Source organism: Marmota marmota, unplaced genomic scaffold (genome assembly GCF_001458135.2).
Source record: "Marmota marmota marmota unplaced genomic scaffold, marMar, whole genome shotgun sequence".
Classification (NCBI taxonomy): Eukaryota; Metazoa; Chordata; class Mammalia; order Rodentia; family Sciuridae; genus Marmota; species Marmota marmota.
The window spans coordinates 9,327,261-9,351,882 of NW_026000019.1; the positions used below are offsets into that span (position 1 = coordinate 9,327,261).

Sequence of the window (24,622 nt, forward strand, 5' to 3'; positions counted from 1 at the left end):
GACAATTGATGGCTGGAGTTGTAGCATCAGTGGTAGAGCTCTTGCCTAGCATCTCAATATCACATAAAAATAAATGAATAAAATAGAGGTGCTGTGTCCATACTACTAAAATAAAAATATTTTTTTAAAAAAATCATGCAAGAGTCGGGCAAGGTGTATCACACCTGTAATCCCAGGTGGCACAGGAGGACTGAGGCAGAAGGATCACAAGTTCAAAAGCCAGCCTCAGCAAAAATGAGGCTGCTAAGCAAATTCAGTGAAGACCATAGATCTCTGAAATAAAAATAACAAAATAGGGCTGGGAAATGTGGCTCAGTCGGTTGAGAAATGACCCCAGTACCCAAAAAAAAAAAAAAAAAATCACATATAAAAGACAAAAGACTTTTTAAATAAAAAAACAAAAAAACGTCTTGACAAATCTGGATCAAGAGTCACATGACAGGGCTGGGGATATGGCTCAAGCGGTAGCGCGCTTGCCTAGCATGCGTGCAGCCCGGGGTTCAATACTCAGCACCACATACAAAGAAAGATGTTGTGTCTGCCGAAAACTAAAAATAAATAAATAAATATTAAAAAATTCTCTCTCTCTCTCTTTGAAAAAAAAAGATTCACATGACATGTAGTTATTTACTTAATACAAAGATTGGTTTACTACTAAAATGGACTAGGATGTGCCTAATGAATAAATACAAAGAAATGTGATCAGTGACTAAACAAAAGACTAGAAATCGAATGCTATAAATTCTAGTCTCAATTCAGATACAGATTTTAACTATATAATTACATCATGTTTAAAATTATCTGTTTAAAAAAATTAAATAAAAATTATCTGTTTAATATCTCTGCACAGCTATTCTATCAGCAACAGAATCTGTTTCTGGTATCTACTTTCCTTAAGCTCTAAAGCAATACATTTAGAGACACACAGAGAAAGAAAACAGGAACCCTAGATAGAACATAAAAAGTGACTTCTAACAATGTTAATCAGCTTACTCACAGGCTTCCAGTCTTAAAAGACATAGCAAAAATACAGTTTCTGTGAAAATAATGCAACGGTAGGAATATGACCTAAGATAAAGCTTCTTAAAGGCCCTCATACTACCTGCCTCAGAATTACCACAGGAGCTAGTTAATAATACAGACTGCAGGACCATACATACTTCAGATCTACTTTTGTATAAGACTCTTTGGAGGGTCTGTGGTTGTGACTCAGTAGTAGAGCACTTGCCTAGCATGTGTGAGGGACTGGGTTCAATCCTTGGCACCACATAAAAATGAATAAATAAAATAAAGGTATAAAAAAAATGTTGTGGGGCGGGGGAAATAGCTCAGTTGGTAGAGTGCTTGCCTTGCATGCGTAAGGCCCAGCACCACAAAAAGAAAAAAGGAAAAAACAACTATTTGGAGCTTGGACCCAGACATTCATTAAAGCTCTTGGCAAGTCTCCAAACACTACAACTCAGTATATACTAACCAATAAGCCTCAACCATGTTCTCAGTTTTCAACCTTTTTTCCTCTCAATTGTTACCCTATGTTATTTAAACCTCTGATCATTCAAATTGGAAAACTCACTCATTCTGCAATAAATTTTTACATAGAGCCAAATCTGTGCCAGATCCCTGTGCTAAGCATCTAGATATTGAAAGATAAACTCTTTAGGAGTTCACAACCTGGTAGTAAAATCTACAAAGAACTCAACTATATCAGGGCATGGGCCCGAGGAAAATGAAACTCAGGCCTTAATCAGGGAGCCACAGAGACACAAATCATAGGAGCCCATTTTCCTTTCTTCAGTTCAAAGAAACATGGATAATGCAAAATGGGCAGTTTAAATCATTAGTTACCTTCAAACAATTCAATTTAGCAAACAAAAAAGAGATTTAAAGGGAATAGTATCTTGATCTAAAGGTACCAAGATTATTTGTACTATCACTTTTTCTAAGATATATGGTTCTGGAAAATACAGCTAAAATTTCAAGAATATCCATGAAATATTCAGACATTCAATAAACATTTTTGAGAACCTGTTTGGGTACTTTTCAAAAGTGAGTAAAATAGTGAAGTATGGTGATATATAACTATAATCCCTCCTCCTCATAAGATGGAAGTAGGAGAATCACAAGTTTGAGAGACCCTGTCTCCAAATAAAAAATTAATGGGGTTAAGAGTCCAGGTTAATGGAAGAATGCCCTGGGTTCAATTCTCAGTACCACCAAAAAAAAACCACAACCACCATACGGTCCTTTCCATTTCACATACTGCTGAGTAAAACAACATTTTGCACCATTTCCTTCCAATAATGAGTAGGCACCCTAACAAATGTTTATCAGTGAGCACCCTAAAACAACAATACTTACAAAGTTTTTGAGATGCAAGTTGTATTGACTGACCCCACAGCGTTCCATCCTGATTTCTGAGGCTGTCATTGATGAAATGAACTGCAGGTATAGCTTTGTGTTGTGCATGTTTTAGTAGTTTTCCTGCCTTCATACGATCTAGCTCTTGCACAACAACCCAGGGAATTATTAACACAAGTCCATCAAAACCTAAAATATAAACAGATTTCTTAGAATCCAAACACTTATTGACCTACTAAATCAAACCGCTATAGAAGTGAAAGTTTTAAAGTACCCCTTAGAAATTCACAATCAACAGAGAGAAAATACATAGAACATGAAAATTTAAAAGAGGATATAAGGATCCACAGAGTATTTTTTAAATGCAACTAGAGAAAAAAAGAGTGAGTTTAGCAGATATGCTTCCTATAATCTAAGTTCTTAATATAAATGATTTTATAATAAACAAAGAGATCATCTTAGAATTAGTATCATATCCAGGGCTGGAAGTATAGCTCAGTTGGTAAGAGTTCTTGTCTCGCATGCACAAGGCCCTGGGTTCAATCCCCAGCACCACAAAAAAGAAAAAATTAGTATCATATCCAAAAGGAGATGTGTTTGCAAGAATAAAGCCCACATCACTATTAATAGTAAATACTAATTCAAGAAGGAAAATCAAAATCTATAAATATGTTTTTGAAATACCTGGTATTTCTGTTGTCTTCAAAATTCTAACAAATTTGAGATGATTCATCAGAATATTCGTGTCAATAACAATTAGAAGCTTTTTGTCTGAATCAGTATTTGCTAGAGAAAAAGAGCCAAGTTAGGATTTCACGACACTTGACAACAATAATGTCTAAACTTTTGGTATCAATAAATGTAGATAACTCACTTTGAAACCCCTGTGTGTCTTATAAATTTAATTGTGCAAGAGACCCACACAGTTGACTAGACTCTTAAGCTGGTTCATCACTTGGTTGCCATGTAATGTAAACTTCTACCCAATCAATCAAGGTTCCCCTGAGCAGGAAACATAATCCTTGTTTGTAGAAGGACAATCTACAGGAGGGTTAGGGGCAGGAGGAGGAGGAACTTGGCTAGATCCAAATAGTCAGAGAAGGTAAGATCTGTGCAAAGCAAACATTCACAGGAAGTCGTGGGGCTAAGACATGGAGAATGGCATAGGAGAGTGTTTTTGAATAGCGTTCCATAAAGGGAAGAAAGTCCTTTAGACAAGGAGAATAAAATTTCTTTTACTCCAATTCTTGAAGGAAAGAGTAGTAAGCATTGATAATTAGTAGTAAGCATTGATAATTAATCAATGCTTAATTATCTCCCATTAGATTATCATAAATTGTTTATAGAATTATTTTCAATCATAAAATGATTTGCCCCAGCAGGAACAACTTTATACATCCTGTCCGGCTGTGCACTTAGAAAGTATAAGCTGATTTTAAATATCCTGAGTAAAACGTAATTGCAACACAAAATATGTATAAAATAAAGAAAATACAGTAATATTAGCATTGTTATTTCACAAGGCCTTGTGAGATCAGATAAGTTAATGCATAGAAAAACACCTACTGAAGTGAAAAATGTAATGTGAATGTAAGATAGTATTACTATTTTTATAAAGAGAACTCAAAACAGTATACTAACGGATTTTGGACTATCTTTATCTTTTCCCACAAAACAATGCATAAGTCTTATTATTGCTTCTTGGCAAAAGAGGAAGAAAAAATAAGTCTAATTGCCTAATAATGTGAGAGACATAAAACAAATGATAAGAAAAATATTAGACCCGATTTCATTCGAATGAGCGAGTTCTAACATTTTTCATCTGAATATTGTAAAACTGAAATGTTAGCACATTAATTCTTAGGAAAACACAGGAAATCATTATCATATAGGTATACCAGCAGAGGAATGTACATCATCTTCCACCAAGTCAATTTCCATACTCATTAACTCTCCAGAAGGTGGTACCACAGGTAAATCCACACTTTTCCCCACGCGTGCAGCATGAAGCTCTTCGACTATCTGCATCTAAATTGTGAAAGACCTCAGTGAACTATTATTCTGCAGATTAATAAGAAAGCAATTAACTCTTAATTAAATCACTTGAGAGTTTGTAGAAAGAAAAAAATTTATACAAATATGCAGGAAGTTGATAAAAAACAGATTCATAAATATACACATAATAGTTCTTCTCTTATTACCTCTATAGCTTTAGGCAAGCGAATTACTTCACTATTTTGTGTCTCAGTTTACTCATCTACAAAATAGAAATATTAAATATTTGATTCCTTTTAGGATTTTTTGTGAAGATTAAATAAAATATGCTACATGAAACTCCTTGCATAAAGCCTAGTAAATGGACAGAAAAGACATTTTATTCTCACTTCAAAGTATCTTAAGAGACAGTTTCTTATTATCTAGATGATGCGTGAAGTTCTTAAGATTTCTAGTATTGTTTATGAACAATCCAAAATTGAAATCTAGATCTTTAGATCTTAAGATCTTCATCACTTCAGGAAGTGCTTCTCTGATGTACTCTTGTGTAAAGAAATGAAAATTCAATTTAGCTGCAGAGATAAGAAATCTTCTATCAAGGGGCATTACTCACAAGGAAGAAAAATGCAACTGATTGTACAAACAAAAAGCTATCAATATAGCCTAAATAGAAAAATACAAAGTGTTTTGAGAACTTAATTTTAACTCGGGACCAGAAAATATACAATTATCCCCAATATTCTATGAGGGTCAAACAGGAGATTATAGCTGGGAAATGAAGCAATAAGTAAAAAGAGAAAACATTCATGCACTCTTATTTATTTTCAATAAATAACTATTTCATCTGATTGCTGAGTTAAAAAAAAAAAAAGCAAAACCAGATTAATTTCATATTGAATTTTGGCAATAAACATGAAAAAGCATAATAACATTAATTCCAAAACTCAGATTTTGTGACCAAAAGGCTCTATACTGTTTTTCAAAATAGATTAGCTTATTAGAAACAAAGGCAAAAAGGTGATCAAGTAAATGGAAATACTTTTCAAAAATGTTTTTTGATGACTTCATAAAAGCCAACATATTGATTAAAGTGGAGATATTATTGTTACCGTTTTATTAATATTTCTATTTTATAGATATTTTACTAACAATAGGAAATGGCTGACTGATTTTCATTGAAAAGATTCAAAGTAAATAAGTATATTAGTAACCTCTTGATCTGTATCTTGAATACTTTCAGGTCCCATTGAAGAACACGGCGTTTCAAAACTCTGAAATGAAAAGTAATGTTATTAGTTAAAAAAGAAACATATAGGGGCTGGGATTGTGGCTCAGTGGTAGAGCACTTGACTCACGTGTGTGAGGTACTGGGTTCAGTCCTCAAAACTACATAAAAATACTGTGTCCATCTACAACTAAAAAAAAAAGAAAGAAACACAGGGCTGGGGTTGTGGCTCAGTGGTAGAGCGCTTGCCTAACAAGTGTGAGGCACTGGGTTTAATCCTTAACACCACATAAAGATAAATAAAAGAAAGGTATGTGTACATCTACAACTAAAAAAAAAAATTAAGAAAAAAATAAAAAAAAAAAAAAAAAAAGAAAAGAACCCTATACCTAAAGTAGTGTTTTTCAACCTTGGCACTATTAACATTTGAGGTCAGAAAAGTCTCTATTACGCAGCTGTCCTGTGTACTACAGGATGTTTAGCATCATCTCTGGACCTACCTACCAGATGTCAGTAACACTACCTACCCACCTCTGAATATTCACAATCAAAAATGTTTCCAGACATTACTAAATGTTCACAGTGGAATAAAATTGCCCCCAGGAGACACCACCCCTAAAATAGAAAAACCTCATTCCACCCAGTTATGAAATGTGGGAGAAATTCATTAGGGTTTATTCATTCATACATGCATTCCTAAAAGCACTCATACTGTAATAATAAATGCACATTCCACCCTAAGAAATAAAAGGAATCATGGTAAAGATAATCAAGATGGCCTTTAGTGGCAGAAAATTTTCATCTACAAGTCACTTAGCCATTTTAAGTAAAATGACAAAACAAAGAAAACCTGAAGACTAAGGAGAAAAGGCTGACAATGAATTTCTTGTATTATATATTCTATATGGTTCTATTACATGTGGTTAGAGCTTGAGAAGTTATATATATAATAAATATATAAATATACATAAATAAATGTATAAAAATAATAATTATAAGTATAATATAAATATATAAATATAAATAAACATAAATATATATAATACATAATAAACAAATAAATAAATATATTTTTTAATATGTATATATATTTTTTAAACATATATATATATATATATATATGTATATATATATTTATATTTCCCCCCCCCACCCACAGATTGAAAATCTTCAAAAATTCCAACTTTGCACCAGCACTTTGGCTGAGTGGATAAATCCTACCTGACCCTACATGCAGGAGACAGGAAACAAAAGCACTGCTGAACCAAATCATCATTTAAGAATTCTCCAAGATAACTCCAAACTCACATCTATTTCACAGGAACTATTAACATATAAATTATAGCCCCTCTTGGGCTGGGGTTGTGGCTCAGAGGTACAGCGCACACCTACCATGCGTGAGTCACTGGGTTCGATCCTCAGCACCATATAAAAATAAAGATATTGTGTCTACCTATAACTAAAAAAAATACATATTTAAAACAAAAATTATAGCCCCTCTTTAACTAAGTATGTCATATGCAGTAATGCTTTACTGGGAATTCAGCTTCCACCCTAACTATCCAACATCAAACTTCACATGACATGACCCCATACACATCACACACACAGGCTCATTATTGCTTTACTATTCCATAATCATAGAATTTTAAATATCTTCACCATTTCACGTTAAATCTTACTAGAGGTCTTTCTAATTTTCGTAAATTAAGTAGTGCCAAGCAAGCTAGACTGCTGTCAAAATATCCTGTAACTCTTGACATTTTCCTTTTCTTCTTTAAGCCGCTACTACCCTGACTTCCCTTTGACCACAGGACACTTGTAGTGACTTCAGTGAATTTTCTATCGATCCAGAAAAGTTGATGTCAACTATTCCTGATAATTTCTTTTTCATTACAAATCAAAGTCTTGGTGGTCATTCAAATGATTGCCTCTCCCTACTATGCTTTATTAAATACAGGGATCGAGATAAAGCCTTTCCTAGGGATGACAAAAGGGAATGGATTTAATGAAGATAATAATGGTTTTATCTACCAAAATGCTTCTAAATAGAAAATGTGTGTGTTAAGTCAGTTTTTCTTCACTGTGACCAAATTACCCAGCAAGAACAACTTAAAGAAGAAAAAGTTTATTTTGGCTCACAGTTTCAGAGGTTCAGTCCATGGCAACCCAACTCCATTGCTCTGCGCTCAGGGTGAAGTAGAACATCAAGTGGCAGAGGAGCACTGCTCACCTCATGACAGCCAGGAAGCAGAGAGAAAGGGAAAGGGGCAGGGGCCGAAGAAGATGAACCCTTCCCCAGCACACCCCCAATGACCTACCTCCTTCAGCCACACCCCACCTGCCAAAAGTTTACCACCCACCTAGTCCACTTAAACTAGGACAGACTGATTATGTTACAGCTCTCATAATGTAATCACTTCACTCCTGAATATTCTTGTACTAACGCAGAAGCTTTTGGCGGACACCTCATATCCAAACCATAACCATCCCTGATTGCCCCTGATTACCTTTCAGTGGCTCTCTTCCATCTACAGGACACAAAATAAAATACCAGTGTTTCCAATGAGACACAAAAGCATTCACTGTCTGGGCCCTGGCTTCCCATCCACCTTTTTCTTCTATATATCCTCTACACACCTTGACTCTAGTCATACTAAACAACCTAAGCACCCATTTACCTTGCCAATTCTGTGCCATTATACACAATGGCCCTCTACATGGCTGGTCAGTACTTCTATTCCTCTCTCTACATATCCTTGAAGAAGTAACTTAGGAATCTCTACTTTAGTGAGCTCTTCCTTAACCCACCTAGAGATTTATATTGTAACACCACATCCAATTCTTAAGACTTGGATATTTTCTTCATTGCAGTGCAATTATATTTGTTTACCAATCTGCCCCCCTGAGAATATTCTGAGGACAAAGATTCTCTTACTCACTTCTCAAATCACTACCACAAAAAGAAGTATCTGACACATAATAAGTTCCTTTAATTAATGTTTGATAAACTAATGAATTCCTATCTCACAGACTTTTAAAAGCAGCATAAAAAAACATAAATCTCTAGAATATTAATTTGCAATGGTGGAAGGGGGTTAGTAAACTGATAGGGGTTTATATCAAAGGACTATAAAACCTAAGAAACAAAATAAGTTATTTTCTATTTACGAAAGCAAAATAAGATCATTAACAGGATTAATACATGCAGAAAAATACAATTGGTTCCTTATAAAGTACACTCATTTCAGGAAAATAAGTAGCTGTAAGGAATTAGTAAAACAAAACAAACACAGTATTATCTCCTGTCAATGATATGCTAAAGATAATATACTCAAGGACAATATTTATTTGCTTCAGTATCTAAACAACTCTTAAGTCAAATAATGCTATTACAGCAACAATTAATAGTTTTAATTCTGATAAGTGGAAAGTAGGATTGCAAAAATTACTTCCCTTAAAAGTTAATATTCATGCTATATGCCTCTTTTGGTTTGTGTAATAATTTTACATAGAGATGAAAATAAACTATAAACCAGGCATGCTGGCTCATGCTTGTAATCCCAATGGCTCAGTGGGTTGAAGCAGGAGAATTCCAAGTTCAAAGCCAGCCTCTGCAACTTGGCAAGGCCCTGAGCAATTAAGCAAGACCCTGTCTCAAAATAAAAATAAAAAGGTCTGGGGACATGGCTCAGTGGTTAAGAACCCCTGGGTTCAATCCCTGGTACCAAAAAAAAAAAAGAAAGAAAAGAAACTATAAAATGCACTACGGAGATTATTCATACTATTCCTTAGATGTATAGCACATGGGGAACAAGCATGCTGATCAATGATGATTACTGAGTATACTGACAATTTCAAGTTCCCTTCACTTTTTCTACTCTACAGAACTGGTTATAACACGAGAAGATAAACTGGAGGTTCTTTTCCTTTACAAAAGCAGTAAAAAGAATAAACTCAATTCTTTCCCTTTCTGGGCCCCTTCAAGTTCTCTTTAACACACTCTCAAGCTCTTACGCCTCCTTAGTTATAATCCCTACATTTTTGGGGTGGAGGTACTGGGGATTGAACTCAAGGCCTCTCAACCACTGAATCACATGCCCAGCCCTATTTTGTGTTTATTTAGAGACAGGGTCTCACTCAGTTGCTTAGCACCTTGCTTTTGCTGAGGCTGGCTTTAAACTCAGGATCCTCCTGCCTCAGCCTCCCAAACTGCTGGGATTACAAACATGTGCTACTGCACAGGCATAATCCCTACATTTTTCATAAGAATCTTACTACCTAACACCTAAAAGCAGGCAGGTTTGACCACCCTACTTAGAAGCAGTTACTAAATATCAGAATTTATTAAATTCTAAAGTTCTGATGTTCCAAAGTTCTAAAAGTTCCCTTAACGTTAAGGGATTTTACCTGTCACAGAAACAAAGCTATAGAGAGTGCTTCTCAACATAGTCCACAAATGCCACTGTATTATACAATCTAGAAGCAAAATAATGTGCCTAGTTTTTAGCCTCAACTTCTGCTTATGGGAGTTCCCTTGGCCTCCAACATTCCTGCTTCTCCATTGGCTCCCTCTTCATCTGCACCTGAATAACTCCAACATTCTTTGGTTCTCAGCTTAAATATCATCCCCTTGCAAGGCTGTGTATTACAACATTAAGTGATAAGTACTTTACTTATCATATTTAAAGAAATTGTCTCCTTCCATGAATAAGCCTCTGAAAACAGAGATTATGTACATTTCACAGGCTATTTTTACTGCAGTGCCTGGCATAGAGTGGCACTGAAAACACAATCTGTTAAAGGAATCAGCTCTTCAGAATATTAATACCTGAGAAGGAAAAAAAAAGAGCCTAAAAGACTATTATCAATGCTTTATTCAAAGAACTATTGGTAACTGTTCTTCACACGTTTACACATTCCCGTTTATTATAGATCCCTATACCTGCCAGGTTACCTTCCTAAGGAAGCTGTAATTAAGAGACTGAAATAAGAAACCAACACATATCTTCAGACTAAATTTAAATCAGGCCTCTAATTATCATCAGTAATAAAAATAAATAAATCCTGACACACTCTTACTCTCTCCCCACCCCCTCTCTCTATATGTATGTATATTTGTGTGTGTGTGTGTGTGTGTGTTGGTTTTTTTGCTAAATCTAAATTCCTCATTTTGTACTGCATTACCTGGGTAAACAGTTCCTTGGAAACTGAATCTTTACTTTCTTGACGCTGATGATGATGCTTTCCCTTCCACTCATGCTTACAAGAAGAATCTGAAAATAAGCGTTCAGTTTTGTGCCTGGCCAAATTTAATGAAACCCGTGAGGTTCCCAGGCCACCTTTTCCCTCTTGTTTAGTCTTTGACTTATTAGATTCAAAATTAAAGACATTTTCTTCTACCAGCCTCTGGAAAGTATTACAAGATTTTATTGGGATTTTGAAGCTGATCTTCTTTCTAGATTCAAAGGGTTCCTTAATTATCCTGTTGGAATTACAATCCTGAGAAAATGGATTTTTCTGGCATTTCTCCAAGACAGGTTTTTCAGAATTCTCTCTAAATTTTCTGTTCAGTTCTTTCATCTTCTCCCTCTGGGCCAGTAAATGAGGCCACTTCTTTTCCTTTGCCTGGCCTTCAACTTTAGGTTTCACATCTTTGGTAATTTTATGACTGTTAAGATTTTTCATTTCATGGCCAAGCTTACTCCTAACATTTGTCAATTTAATATTTTTAACTTTAATATCTTTAATTCCTTTTGAAGAAGGAATCTGTAATATAATCTGATTATCATTTGAATACGATGTTTCTTGGACTTTAGCAGGTCCTTGGGATGAGGAACTGGTTTTCAGTCTCTTTTTTGGTGTGTCTGTGTCGACGTCTACATTCGATCTGTAAAGCAGCACAGAAAACTAGGTTACATTACAATTATACATATTGTGCTATATGATTTTTGTTAAGGCTGACAGACTAGGCTAACTCTAAACTTCTTAAAAATTAAAAAAATTGCTTACTTAACAATGAAAGCAGGGCTGGGGCTCAGTGGTAGAGCACTTGCCTCCCATGTGTGAGGCACTGGGTTCAATCCTTGGCACCACATAAAAATAAATAAATTAGATACTGTGTCCATCTACAGCATATATATATATATATATGCATATACATATACATACGACTTGCACATGCTAGGCAAGCGCTCTACCACTGAGCCACAACCCCAGCCCTAAAACTCAAAAATATTAAAAACAAAAAAACAAGTACTAAGAGAGCTAGAGATGTAGCTCAGTGACAGAGTACTTCTTTAGCATAAATGAGGCCCTGGGTTCAATCCCCAGTATTGCCAAAAAGACAGAAAGAAAGAAGTACTAAAACATTAGAATAGATCATTAAAAAAAATTAATGAAAGAGAAAAAGAGGCTAATAAACATTTGTGAAAAACACTGACTTTCCTAACAGTAACAAACAAGCAAGCTAATAATAACAATAACATAGTATTTTTCCTACCAAAAAGCAAACATTTTAAAATAGCATTAAATATTGGGTGGGGGGTTGTAAAAAAGACTCTCATATGATGCTGGTAGATATGTAAAATGATATGATAGTTCTACAAAGGAATTTGGCAATATAAATTAAAAGATCTAAAAATGCTTATATTTTTGATACCTCAATAATTCACATTTAAGAAATCCATACCAATATTAAAAAAATCAAATAAATTTTAAAAATATTTTAAAGATATTCAACTCAGGATTATTTACAATAGCAGAAAACAGATAGAAAAGTAATGGCTGAAATTTTGGACATGATTTTTCAAAACATCACATTCATATGATAGACTATCATAGTTTTTTCAAATGTTTATGGAAGGTTCCTAATGAGAGAAAACATAACATTAAGCAAAAAACAAGCAGGGCACAATTCTGTATACATACCATGGTCTGAATAATTTAAACAAGTCTAATAAAACGGCCAAAGAGAAATGTGCTAAAACATTAGAAGTAGCAATAGCTAAAGGTAATAATATATCCCTGCTTAATAAAACTAGATGCAACCATGTGGACAGAAAGAAAGTGAAATAAGCCTCAATGAAACACAACCTATTAAATCAATAAATCCTTAAGTGCCTTCTAAGTGTAAGTCACTTTGTTAACTACTGAAGAGGCAATAGAAGACACATCAAATAGTCCTTACTCCCAATTAGCTTAGGGCCCACCAAGGGAGGGAATAATAATAAATTAGTGGCTTCTCAAATAATTAATTATGTAAGAATAAACAATAAACATCTCAGATTTTTTTTAACAGGAATTTCACTTGAGTCTTCAACTGGTTTTATTTTCTCTGCTACTTCTTTCATACAAAAAGACTGCCATTATTTATTAATAAGTAACTGTAAAACAACATTTAAGTTTCAAAAGGTTCCTACAGTTCTCTGAGCATTTCATATTTCCAGTTTATTTACTCTTGACAATAGCCCAGTGCTACATATTTCATGGCAATTTGTTCATCATGGTCTACAATCGCAATTAATGAAAATTCAACTCTGTAATACTTTTAAAGATCAAAAAAAATTAAATCTTAAAAATTTTATTTCTTATTGACCAGTTTTTTACAGCTCTAAGAAGCATATTAAAGTTTAAGATCTTGATAAATGACACCAAGCAAGTATTATCTTTTATGAATGATTTAGTGCTAAAAACAGCATTTGAAACCAAATATCACCACCCAAGATTAAATTCCTTGGAATGTGAAAATTTTCATTATTCTAATTAGATTGTTAAAAAAAATTTAGTAACCAACACTTTATTTTTTAAATATTTTTTAGTTACACGTGGACAATTTAATACCTTTATTTATTTATTTATTTTTAATTTATATGTGGTGCTAAGGATTAGACACAGTGCCTCAGGCATGCTAGGCAAGCACTCTACCACTGAGCTAAAATCCCAGCACAGTAACCAACACTTTTAAAATACGACATACTGCAGAAGCAATAATTAATTTTAAAATTATTAGTTGCTATATTTGGTCCTTCAGCCATCATAATGCACATTTAAGATACTGAAAAATAAGGCACTATTTTATATTTTAGCTAATTCTGTCAGTGAATGGGCACTTTTGATAGCAATATTGCTCTATCGGATAATAACTAAAAATATAAGTTTATCTCCTCTGCAACTCATGGACTTAAAAGATCTGAACAATGATGACAATGGACTGTAACTGAAGAAATCCCACAAACTGTGTATTAATTATTTGAAGAAATGCTTTCTGAATACTGAAAACATTGAATATTGATAACATTCTAAATATCGAAAGCAACTAATATTATTGTCCTTGCTTATATTTTCATCACTAATACATTTATGTGTACTTAAATCAAGGAGCAGGTGTAATGGTAATGGTATAATTTAACTGGCTTCTCACATATTAAAACTTCTATTTTTCCCTCTGCATCTCAGGATTCACTGTCTGCAAACAAATTTCAAGACTTTCTTTGGAGCTGAGTTAATTACCGGAGTTTTGTTTGTTTGTTTGTTTTACCAAGAATGCTATATAACTTATAAGAAATACTTACAACCAGGCTGGGGTTGCGGCTCAGTGGTAGAGTACTTGCCTAGCACATGTGAGGCACTGGGTTCAGTCACCAGAACCACATAAACAAAATAAAAATATTGTGACCATCTACAAGTAAAAATATTTTTTAAAAAAGAAATACTTGGGGCTGGGATTGTGGCTCAGCGGTAGAGCGCTCACCTAGCACAGGCGGGAGCCGGGTTCGATCCTCAGCACCACATAAAAATAAAGGCATTGTGTTGTGTCCATCTACAAAAAAGAAAAAGATTCTCTCTCTCTCTCTTAAAAAAAAAAAAAGAAAGAAATACATATAACCTTAAGAGAAATTTAATCCTCCATTAAGTGAACAACAGCAGCAACTGAACCACTTTCTCTATAAGCAACCAATGGTTGTTAGAAATACACTATTGAAGCTGGGTGTGGTAACACATATCTGTAATCCCAGCAGCTTGGGAGGCTGAGGTAGGAGGATCTCAAGTTCAAAGCCAGCCTTAGCAACTTAGCAAAGCCCGGAGCAATTCAGCAAGACCCTGTCTCTAAATAAAATATAAAAAAAGACTAGGGATATGACTCAGTGCTTGAGCACCCCTGAGTTCAATCCCCAGTACCAAATTAATTTTTTTTTTAAGAGAGAGAGAGAGAGAGAGAGAAATTTTTAATATTTATTTTTTAGTTTTCGGGAGACACAACATCTTTGTTTGTATGTGGTGCTGAGGATCGAACCTGGGATGCACACATACCAGGTGAGCGCACTACCACTTGAGCCACATCCCCAGCCCCCAAATTAATTTTTTTCTAAAAATACACTGTTGATATTAATGAAGTACAATATCACAGCTTTCCTATCTAAGCAACTTATATATGTGTATGTGAATTTTGTATGTGGCACTGTAACACTGAGCCCCATTCCCAGCCTCTTTTTTTTTTTTGAGATAAGTTTTCAACGCTAGCCTCAAACTTGTCGTCCTCCTGCCGCAAGCATGTGCCACTGCAACTTTTAATTATATAGTAGCTCCTATACCATAATTGTTTTGGGAATAGCTAGGATATATCCATGACAGGACAATTCTAAAATATCTTGTACACCATATACTCTGTCTTTGACTAAAGAAAATTGTCATTAAAAGTGACATGTATAATACTTGCCAATATTTGATAGGGAATATTCAGACACTAACGATAACTACAAAGGGCATATCTTGTCCATATTACTTATTCCCAAGATGAGATATGATGATAACTCATACAATGACATGATGATGCATCACATATTTTCAGGCATGCCAAAATGTTACTTAACTACTCAGTACTGCAACACTGAAGCCAAGCAGCAGATTTTGAATAAAAACTTAGACAAACTGAACTTCATTGATTCCTTAGAATAATTCAAATCTTAGTCTCAAAAAAACCAACAAAAAAAAATGATTATTTCTTCTTCCTTTCAAAGGGTATACAGGCAAGTCTAAGGGCACAGATGTATCAATGAAAAATTTACTTCCATTTTTCCTTATACATATTAATTAAGATTAAGGTCTTAAAAAATATGCCCTGAAGCAAAAGGTAGTAAAAAAGTCAAGTAGTCTTGTACTTTTAGAACATAAAATTTTAACAACAGAAAAAGAGGATAGTGCAAAAGGCATTTAAAACCTAATTCAAAAAATGTAACAAACAATTGTCAATTTAACACGAAATATACTCTGGAATATATTTCAACAGATGATACAGATGTATCACCTTTAAAACAGTGATTCAAAAGAAAACTGAAGTCAGAGGAAAGAAGGATTTTTGTTTTGTGTTGTTTTTAGTAGATATTAACTGAAATTGGTTGAGAAGCAGCAGTTGTATTTAGATGTTCATGCCATTCTGTTTTCTCTAACTGCTTATCCCAGAGAAACCTTGTTCTTAACTACCTCTTGTCACACAATATACTTTTTATACTTATTTATTTACCTCTCCAAATAGTGGCAAGAAATTCCTTCACTACAAATTTCTCTAAAAATTTTATCCCGAGGAGGAAATTAAAGAAAAATAATTTCTAGTATACCTATCATCATTCCCCAAGTTCTCTAGTTGTAATCACATACTGATTAATAAACAGTTCAGAGCCATTTCAATTCAGTAAGCTAAATATTGTCTTTACAAGATAGATAGATAAACAGATAATTTATCCATGATTTCTAAATTAGCCTCATAACCTCTCTTTTAGCATACACAATGAAGTTATGTATCTTATCATTATGTGCTAATTCAAATCATTAGAGATGAGCCGGGCATGATGGCACATGCCTGTAATCCCAGCAACTCAGGAGGCTGAGACAGAAAGATCTCAAATTCAAGATTAGCCTTAGCAACTTAGTGAACCCCTGTCTCAAAATAAAAAGTGGCTGGAGGGGCTGGGGATGTGGCTCAGTGGTTAAGCACCTGAGTTCAATTCCCAGTACAAAAAAAAAAAAAAAAAAAAGGTGGCTGGAAATCAGTGGTTAAGCATCACTGAGTAAAATCCTGGTACCAAAAAATAAATAAATAAATAAATAATAAAATTACTAGAGATAAAAATCTACATTTTGTTTGTAACGTATACTGTAGAACACAATGTACTTTTGATTAACTTTATCATTTCACTCAACCTTTTCTGAAATTTATAGTATTAAGAAAGTTCACTAGTTATAACTTGTGAAACAGCCAGAGATATTTGTATGCTAAACAATATTAATCAGAGTAAATATAAGATTTTCCAAACCTAAAACCTTAATCTCATAATTCTTTTTTCTTTCTTTCTTTTTTGGGTGCTGGGGAATGAACCCAGGGGCACTTAACCATTGAATCACATCCACAGCTATTTTTTATTTTAAGACAGGGTTTCACTGAGTTGTTTAGGACCTCACTAAATTGCTGAGGATGGCCTTGAACTTGTGATTCTCCTGTCTCAGCCTCCCGAGCCACTGGAATAATAGGCAAATGCTATTATACCTGGCTCCAAGACTCATAATTCTAACCCAAAAAAGTAAAAAAGATGTCAAGAAAAAAGGAAATTTTACCTTTTCAGTTCCTGTCTTCTTTTTGTATTATAATATAGAATGTCTGTATGATCTGATTTCTGAAAAAAAAGAAAATATACATATATATATATATACACACATATATATATATACATATATATATATATGTATATATATATATATATATATATATATATATATATAATTTAGAAAATATAAATTGTACACTGATACTGTAGTTACAGGGAAATGAGATTGGGAGACAATGTTTTTGTTTCATTACTATGTAATAGTGAATAGACTAACATAATAATTTACTTAAGCCTTCCAATCTTCTTGTGGGACAGATATTATTATCATCCTTATTTCATATATAAACTTCCCAAAACTTAAACAAATTAGGTATCCTCCTGAATATCACAGAGCAAATCAGTAGAAAAGACATGATTTCGAACCAGATATGTCTGACATTCTCTCTACTCTACCATCCTTGGTATACAAAGCTAGCACAAGAAAGATAAGAGATATAAAGCTATGGGCAAATAATCTATGTAAAGAAATAACCAAGTGTCAAAGCAGGAAGAGTAAACAAGTACTAAAAGAGTTCAAAATATCAACTACCACACCTATAAATCACAGAAGGTCAGAAGGCTGAGGCAGGAAGATGGTGAGTTCAAAGCCAGCCTCAACAATTTAGCGAGGCCCTAAGCAACTCAGCAAGACCCTGTCTTTAAATAAAATATAAAAAAGGGCTGGGAATGTGGCTCAATAGTAAAGTGCCCCTGGGTTCAATACCTGGTACAAAAAAAAAAGACAGAAGGTGACCAGGAAAGAAGGTAGAGAAAATATATGATAAGCCTGAAAAATAGCTGAGCCTGGAGTTGCACACCTGTAATCTCAGTTACTTGGGAAGAGGCAGAGGAACTGCAACTTTGAAGCCACTCTGGGTAACTTAGAAAGACCCTGTCTCAAAAAATAAAAAAGGTTGGGGTATGGTGCCCTGGTAAAGTGCCTCTGGGTTCAATTCCCAGCACCCAGAGTAGAGAAGGGTCTGAGGATGGAGCTTGGTGGGACAGCACACTTGGATTCAATCCCAACTACTCAAAAAGAAGAAAAAGAAGAAGAATAGATGAAGATGGAGATTAAAAGAAAACAAGTGATATAAATTTTCAACTAAGAGAAAATAAACCAGCCTACTTAGAGTTAGAAGGAAAACAGAAAAAAAAAAATTAGTTAAAATGCAACCAAACGGAAAGCATTCCCTCTAAAAACAAGACAGGGATGCCCACATTTACCGCTTCTATTCAACATAGTCCTTAAAACTCTCACTAAAGCAATTAGGCAAAAGAAAAAAATTAAAGGGATTTGAATAGGAAAAGAAGAGCTGAAAATATATCGGTTTGCTGATGACATGATCCTATATAAGACCAAAAAATTTCACCATAAAACTCCTAGAACTCAAATGAATTCAACAAAGTAGCAGGATACAAAAATGAAAACCCATAAACTAATTGTGTTCCTATACTCCAATGATTAATTAGCGTAAAGAAAAATTAGGAAAACCATCCCATTACCAATAGCCTCAAAAAAAAATTACTTGGGAATCAAACTAACAAGAGGTGAAGGACCTCTATGATAAAAACTATAGAACATTAAAGAAAGAAATAGAAGACAACTTTAGAAGATAGAAGGACCTCCCATGTTCTTGGATTGGCAGAATTAATACTGTCAAAATAGCCATACTACCAAAGGCACTATATAGATTACATACAATTCCCATCAAAATTCCAATGATGTTCTTCATAGAAATAGAAAAAACGGAGCCGGGGTTGTAGCTCAGTGATAGAACACTATCCTAGCATGTGTGAGGCCCTGGTTAGTTAAATCCTCAGCACCACATAAAAATAAATAAAATAAAGGTATTGTGTTGAAATTACAAAAGGAAAGAAGAAAGGAAGGAAGTGGAAAGAATGAAGGAAGGAAACAGTCACGAAATTCATTTGGAAAATTAAGAGGACAAGAATAGCCTAAGCAATCCTTAGCAAGAAAAGCAAATCTGGAGGCATCACAATACCACACCTTAAATTATACCACAGAATTATAGTAATAAAAACAGCATAGTATTAGCACTAAAACAGACATAAGACCATGGAACAAAACAGAAGATACAGAGACAAACTCACACAAATACAGAGACCTCATACTAGACAAAAGTGCCAAAAACATACATTGGAGAAAAGATAGCCTCTCAATAAATGATGTCAGGAAAACTGGAAATCCATATGTAGTATGATGAAATTTAACCCCTATCTCACCCCTGCACAAAACTCAACTCAAAGTGGATCAAAGACCCACGCGAATTAAACTAGAAACCCTGCATATACTAGAAGAAAATGTAGGTCCAACACTCCAACATATCAGCTCAGGAACTGACTTCTTTAACAAGACTCTTAAAGCACAAGAAGTAAAATCAAAAATCAATAAATGGGATGGCATCAAATTAAAAAGCTTCTTCACAACACAGAAAACATTTTAAGAACATGAAGAGAAAGCCTACAGAATGGGAGAAAATCACTACACCTGCATCTCAGGGCATTCACTTCCAGAATATACAAAAAACTCAAAAAACTTAACACCAAAAAACACAAAAAATCCAATCAATAAATGGGCAAAGGAACTGAACAGACACTTCTCAAAAGAAGAAACACAACTAACAAATATATGAAAAAGTATTCAACTTTTCTAGCAATTAGAGAAATACAAATTAAAACTATGCTGAGAGTCTATCTTACTCCAATCAGACTGCAATTATCAAGAATACAAGTAACAGGCTGGGGTTGTAGCTCAGTGGTAGAGCACTTGTCTCACATGGGTGAGGCCCTAGGTTTGATCCTCAGCACCACATTAAAAAATAAATAAAGATATTGTATCCATCTACAAGTAAAAAAATATTTTAAAAAAATGCAAGTAACAATGTGGGGAGAAAGATGCACTCATACATTGCTGGTGAGACTGAAAATGGTGCAACCACTCTGGAAAGCAGCATGGAGATTCCTCAAAAAACTAGGAATGGAACCACCATTTGACCCAGTTATCCAACTCCTCAGTAAACATCCAAAGGATTTAAAATCAGCATACTTGGGCTGGGGTTGTGGCTCAGTGGTAGAGCGCTTGCCTGGCATGTGTGAGGCACTGGGTTTGATTCTCAGCACTGCATATAAATAAATAAAAACTAAAGGTCCTTCGACAACTAAAATAAATAACACATAATAAAAAAATATATAATCAGCATATTCCAGTGATGCAACCACGTCAATGTTTATAGAAGCACAATTCACAAGAGCTAAGCTATGAAACCAACCTAGGTGCCCTTCAACAGATAAATGAATAAAGAAAATGTATATATACACAATGGAATTTTACTCAGCCATTAAGAACAATGACTTTATGACATTTGCCAAAAAATGGATGGATATGGAGACTAACTGAAATACACCAATCTCAAAAACCCAAGGTCAAACATTTTCACTGATATGTGCAAGCTAACACACAGTGGGGGGGTGGGGCAGAAAACAGAAATTCAGTAGGATCAGAGAAAGGGGAACGAAGGGAAGGGAGGAGGATAGGAAAAGGAAAGATAGTGGATGAATCTGACATAATTTTCTTATGTACATATATGAATACACCACAGTGAATCTCACCATTGTGTACATCCACAAGAATGGATCCTAATTAGAATAAAATATATTCCATGCTTATATAATTATATCAGAATGGATTCTACTATCATGTATAACTAAAAAGAATCAATTAAAAAAATTTTAAAAGATGCAACCAAATTTGAGAGTCCTAAATGACAAACTAAACAGTAAATGAAGATCTTTCTGTATAGACCAAACATAATAAAATTAATGTTTTAAGAAATCCGGAGGCTTGTAATGTAGCTCAGTGGTAGAGTCTGTGCTAAGCATGCACAAGATCCTGGGTTCAATCCTTAGCACGAAAAACAAAACAAAAACAATAAAATGAGCCAGGCTTGATGGTACACATCTCTAATCCCAGCAACCTGGGAGGGTAAGGCAGGAGAATCACAAGTTCAAGGGCAGCCTGGGCAACTTAGGGAGACCCTCTATCAAAATAAAAAATAAAAAGGCTAGAGATATAGTTCAGCGGTATCTGAATGGCCCTGATTTAATCCCAACATTGGAGGGGCAAAAAAAAAAAAAAACTGAAACAATAGTTTACTTATAGTCATGTGTCACACTTCAGTCATTGAGACTACTTATGATAGTGATCTCATAAGATTATAGTTAAACTGGAACAAGAATGCACAGCTGAAAAAGGGCAAGAGAAAAGAAAGTTGAAGAATAAAAAGAACTCCCATTAACATTCTCAGTGAAGTTTAGCAGCAGCTTTTGCAAATTTCAACATGCTATTTTAAAATCTAAAAACACAGACTCCAATACCAAAAGGTTTCCATTACTAGAAAGGAACATTTACGGTGTATAATCTATTTATAAGCAAATCTAAGATTAAAAAAAGAAACAAACCAAACTACAATGGAACAAGATACCTGATAAATGCTTTTAGGTGAGTAGAAGGAAGAAGTAAAAACAGATATTGGTGTTCCACTGGCTGTTGGGAGCCACTCTGGACAGAAGATATGTGCACACCTTTAAGTCTTGAGTAAAGGGGTACTGAAGAGTAATTGCACCCCATAATACGCTGTGTTTTGCCTCCACACTTTGATAAGGAAGATGTGGCTCCACGAGTGGGCGTCACCCCATGGGGTTAAATTATACCCACCTGTTCCTTTGTAATTCTACACCTTTGCCTTTTTGGGATAGAATGTTCCATGGAACCTCCCCTTGTGTGTCTCCTATATAAGAATAAAGAATTCCAGTGGCTCACTCTCTTTCCAAGGAACCCTAAGGTCACAGAGTCATCCCCAGATTTTGAAAAGGTACTTCTGTGTGTTTGCGAGCTTTCTTTGCTGTTAAATTGTTGTTATGGATCCCTTAGCTACACTCAGTTGCAGAGAGTATGGACGCAGAGTCAAGACATAAATACTTCGAGCTGGTGAGAACATGCAGGTGGCAGACCTCCAGCAAGCTGGTTTAATGCGGAAGAGGTTACAACTTATATAGGGTGCATCCTCCAATCATACATAAGCAAGGTTACCTAACATTTAGAAACCAATCATCTTATGATCAATGTAACTGCACTATAAGGAAGCTCTAGATATTGCTAAGTAGTGGAAGGCTGTCTGGAAGGATCATTGTCCCTATGAAAGGGGGCCTTATGAGTTGGGGGAATCATGCCCTGAGGCCCTTGTCTCTCAGTTCCTTGGCAACACTAACTCAATCACTGAGAATGTGGTTTTGTTCAACGGCTTGCTAGAGCAGAGTGCCCCATCCTGCAGGTATGCCCGTCAGGCCTGTATGAGCCTAGGTTGTCCTAGCACTCTGAGCTACTCGTAGCTGCTAGCTGCAAGCAAAAGTTACTCCCACATTAAATTACTGGAATAGTCAAGTTTTGTGAACCCAGCACATGTCGCCAACTTGGATAGATGTCAATAACTGGCCATCAACGAGTATAAGAGAAAACCTTCTAACTGTACATTAAAACTTTAACATAGCCTGATACAATAGCACATGCCTATAATCCCAGTATTCAGGAGGCTGAGACAGGAGAAAAGCTTGAGCCTAAAAATTCCAGGCAAGCCTGGGGAATATAGTGAGATCCTTTAAAAATAAATGAAGAAATAAATTTAATAGACATAATTTTTATTTAATTATGATATCTAAACACTCACCAGTTTCCTACTCTCTGATGAAACTGATTTCACAGAGTAAACTGAACTAGTAGAACTTGCTGAGGTGTTTTTCTTTTTCTTGTCCTAAGAATGCCATTTGGGGGGGAAAAAAAAGAGAAAAACAATATAAAAAAGTATTATTTCACCATTATTATAAATTGACATTCCCATTCCATACTGAACTTGAGAATAACATTTAAAGAAATATAAACTTTAGTAAGAAAAAAAGGAGACTCAACTGGCAGGAAGATTTAACAAGAAATCATAAAGCTCTGGGGGCTCTTATGAGATGGATACAGGTGTAAGAGCAAGCAGCTCAGGTAAGAATGTTGTAAGGTGGCACTGCCATGGTGGGAATCAGTCTTCTACAAAGCAAAAACATACATTTGTTATTTTTCTCTGGATCTTGAATTCAATAGGCCAAGGAAAACCTTGTTTGCAGTACCTACTCAAAGGACACTGGGTGCAGGACTGATCACTCCAACACACCAAGGCTAAGCAAAAGCAGATTTATTGTCCAGAATCTGACAGGCTGCCTCTGTGCAGAGACAACAGCAGCAGATTTCCTTTGAGCCAAACTTTTATAAGTCAGAATCTAGGTTATGCATTAGGGGAGGGTTTAACCCTTGCTGTTGCAGGTAAAGAGCAAGATTCAAAACCCCAAAAACCACAAGGGGAGGGGACAGGAGGGGCAAGCACATGGCTGCCAAGTTCCCAGAACTGGCAACCTCTGCATATACTTGGAAAGTAGGCTAATGTCTGTGAGCATTGTGGTGAGAGTGCAGGTGGGCGGGGGTATCAGCTTCTATGTGAGTGGGCTCTTGCAGGAAGGTGGGGGGCAGGGCGAAGTATCTGGGCAGAATGGGGTCAGCTTGACCTAACTTTCAAGTCAGCCTAGTTATGTTAACAGGTTAACACCTATCATGTACCAAAGACATACCAGACAGTGGGCAGAGAGTAATTAAAAAAATAATAATAATAATAACAAACTCCCCTGGCTCCATAAAGATTAAAATCTAGTAAAAGAATTTATAAATAAATAAGCAATATATTTAGTGTGTTATATTATGCTATGGAATAAAACTATGCAGAGAAAGAGGATAGGAAAGGCTGGGAGCTGGAAGGGGGAGTTGCAATTTTATAGAGTCGTCAGAAAATACCACTTGATAAACTGACATCTGAATGGAGACCTAAATGAAGTGAAGAAATAAACCATGTGAATACCTGGAGAAAGAGTGTTCAATTCAAAGGAACACAAGAAAGGGCAAAGCCCCAGAAGCAGGAATGTGTCTAGCTTGCTGGAGCAATAAAAAGGAAGCCATGGGGTGAAGAGCAAAGGGAATAGTGATGAGGAGATAACATGGGGAGAGCTGGTGGTTTTGGCAGCCCCAACAAGGACTTTAGCTTTACTTTGGATGGCATGGAAAACCAATGGAGGTAGAGTGACATGATCTGACTTAAATTTTAATAGGACCATACTACAGCTTTGTGAAGTGGCAGTATTATAACCAATGAGGTTTATCAGAGGCATGATTATTGCTAATTCATAGGACCATACTGACGGCTATGTTAAGAACAGACAATGATGCAGGGTCAGAATGTGGCTGGTGAACTAGCATTGAGCAGTAGCAGAACCAGGAGAAGAAAGGAGGAGGAAA

At 35.2% G+C, this 24,622-nt stretch overlaps 1 protein-coding gene across 3 annotated transcripts in view; it reads right to left on the reverse strand.

Annotated features, from left to right (window-relative positions):
- Swt1 (SWT1 RNA endoribonuclease homolog) overlaps positions 1-23,117 on the reverse strand; it is a 79,741-nt gene extending 56,624 nt beyond the window's left edge. For 2 of the 3 annotated variants that reach the window (XR_007349958.1, XM_015491698.2), the window contains exons 1-7: positions 22,965-23,116; positions 17,189-17,247; positions 10,766-11,468; positions 5,565-5,624; positions 4,257-4,386; positions 3,043-3,144; positions 2,359-2,547 (exon numbers count right to left, since the gene is read on the reverse strand). Coding sequence is in view for 2 of the 3 variants with exons in the window: in XM_015491698.2 (XP_015347184.1) it covers positions 2,359-2,547; positions 3,043-3,144; positions 4,257-4,386; positions 5,565-5,624; positions 10,766-11,266 (982 nt within the window). In the remaining variant the exon portion in view is untranslated. Of the gene's footprint in view, positions 1-2,358; positions 2,548-3,042; positions 3,145-4,256; positions 4,387-5,564; positions 5,625-10,765; positions 11,469-17,188; positions 17,248-22,964 lie in introns of all 3 variants that reach the window. The other variant, XM_048809835.1, reaches the window with a different exon arrangement.
- Positions 23,118-24,622: the final 1,505 nt, after the last annotated feature.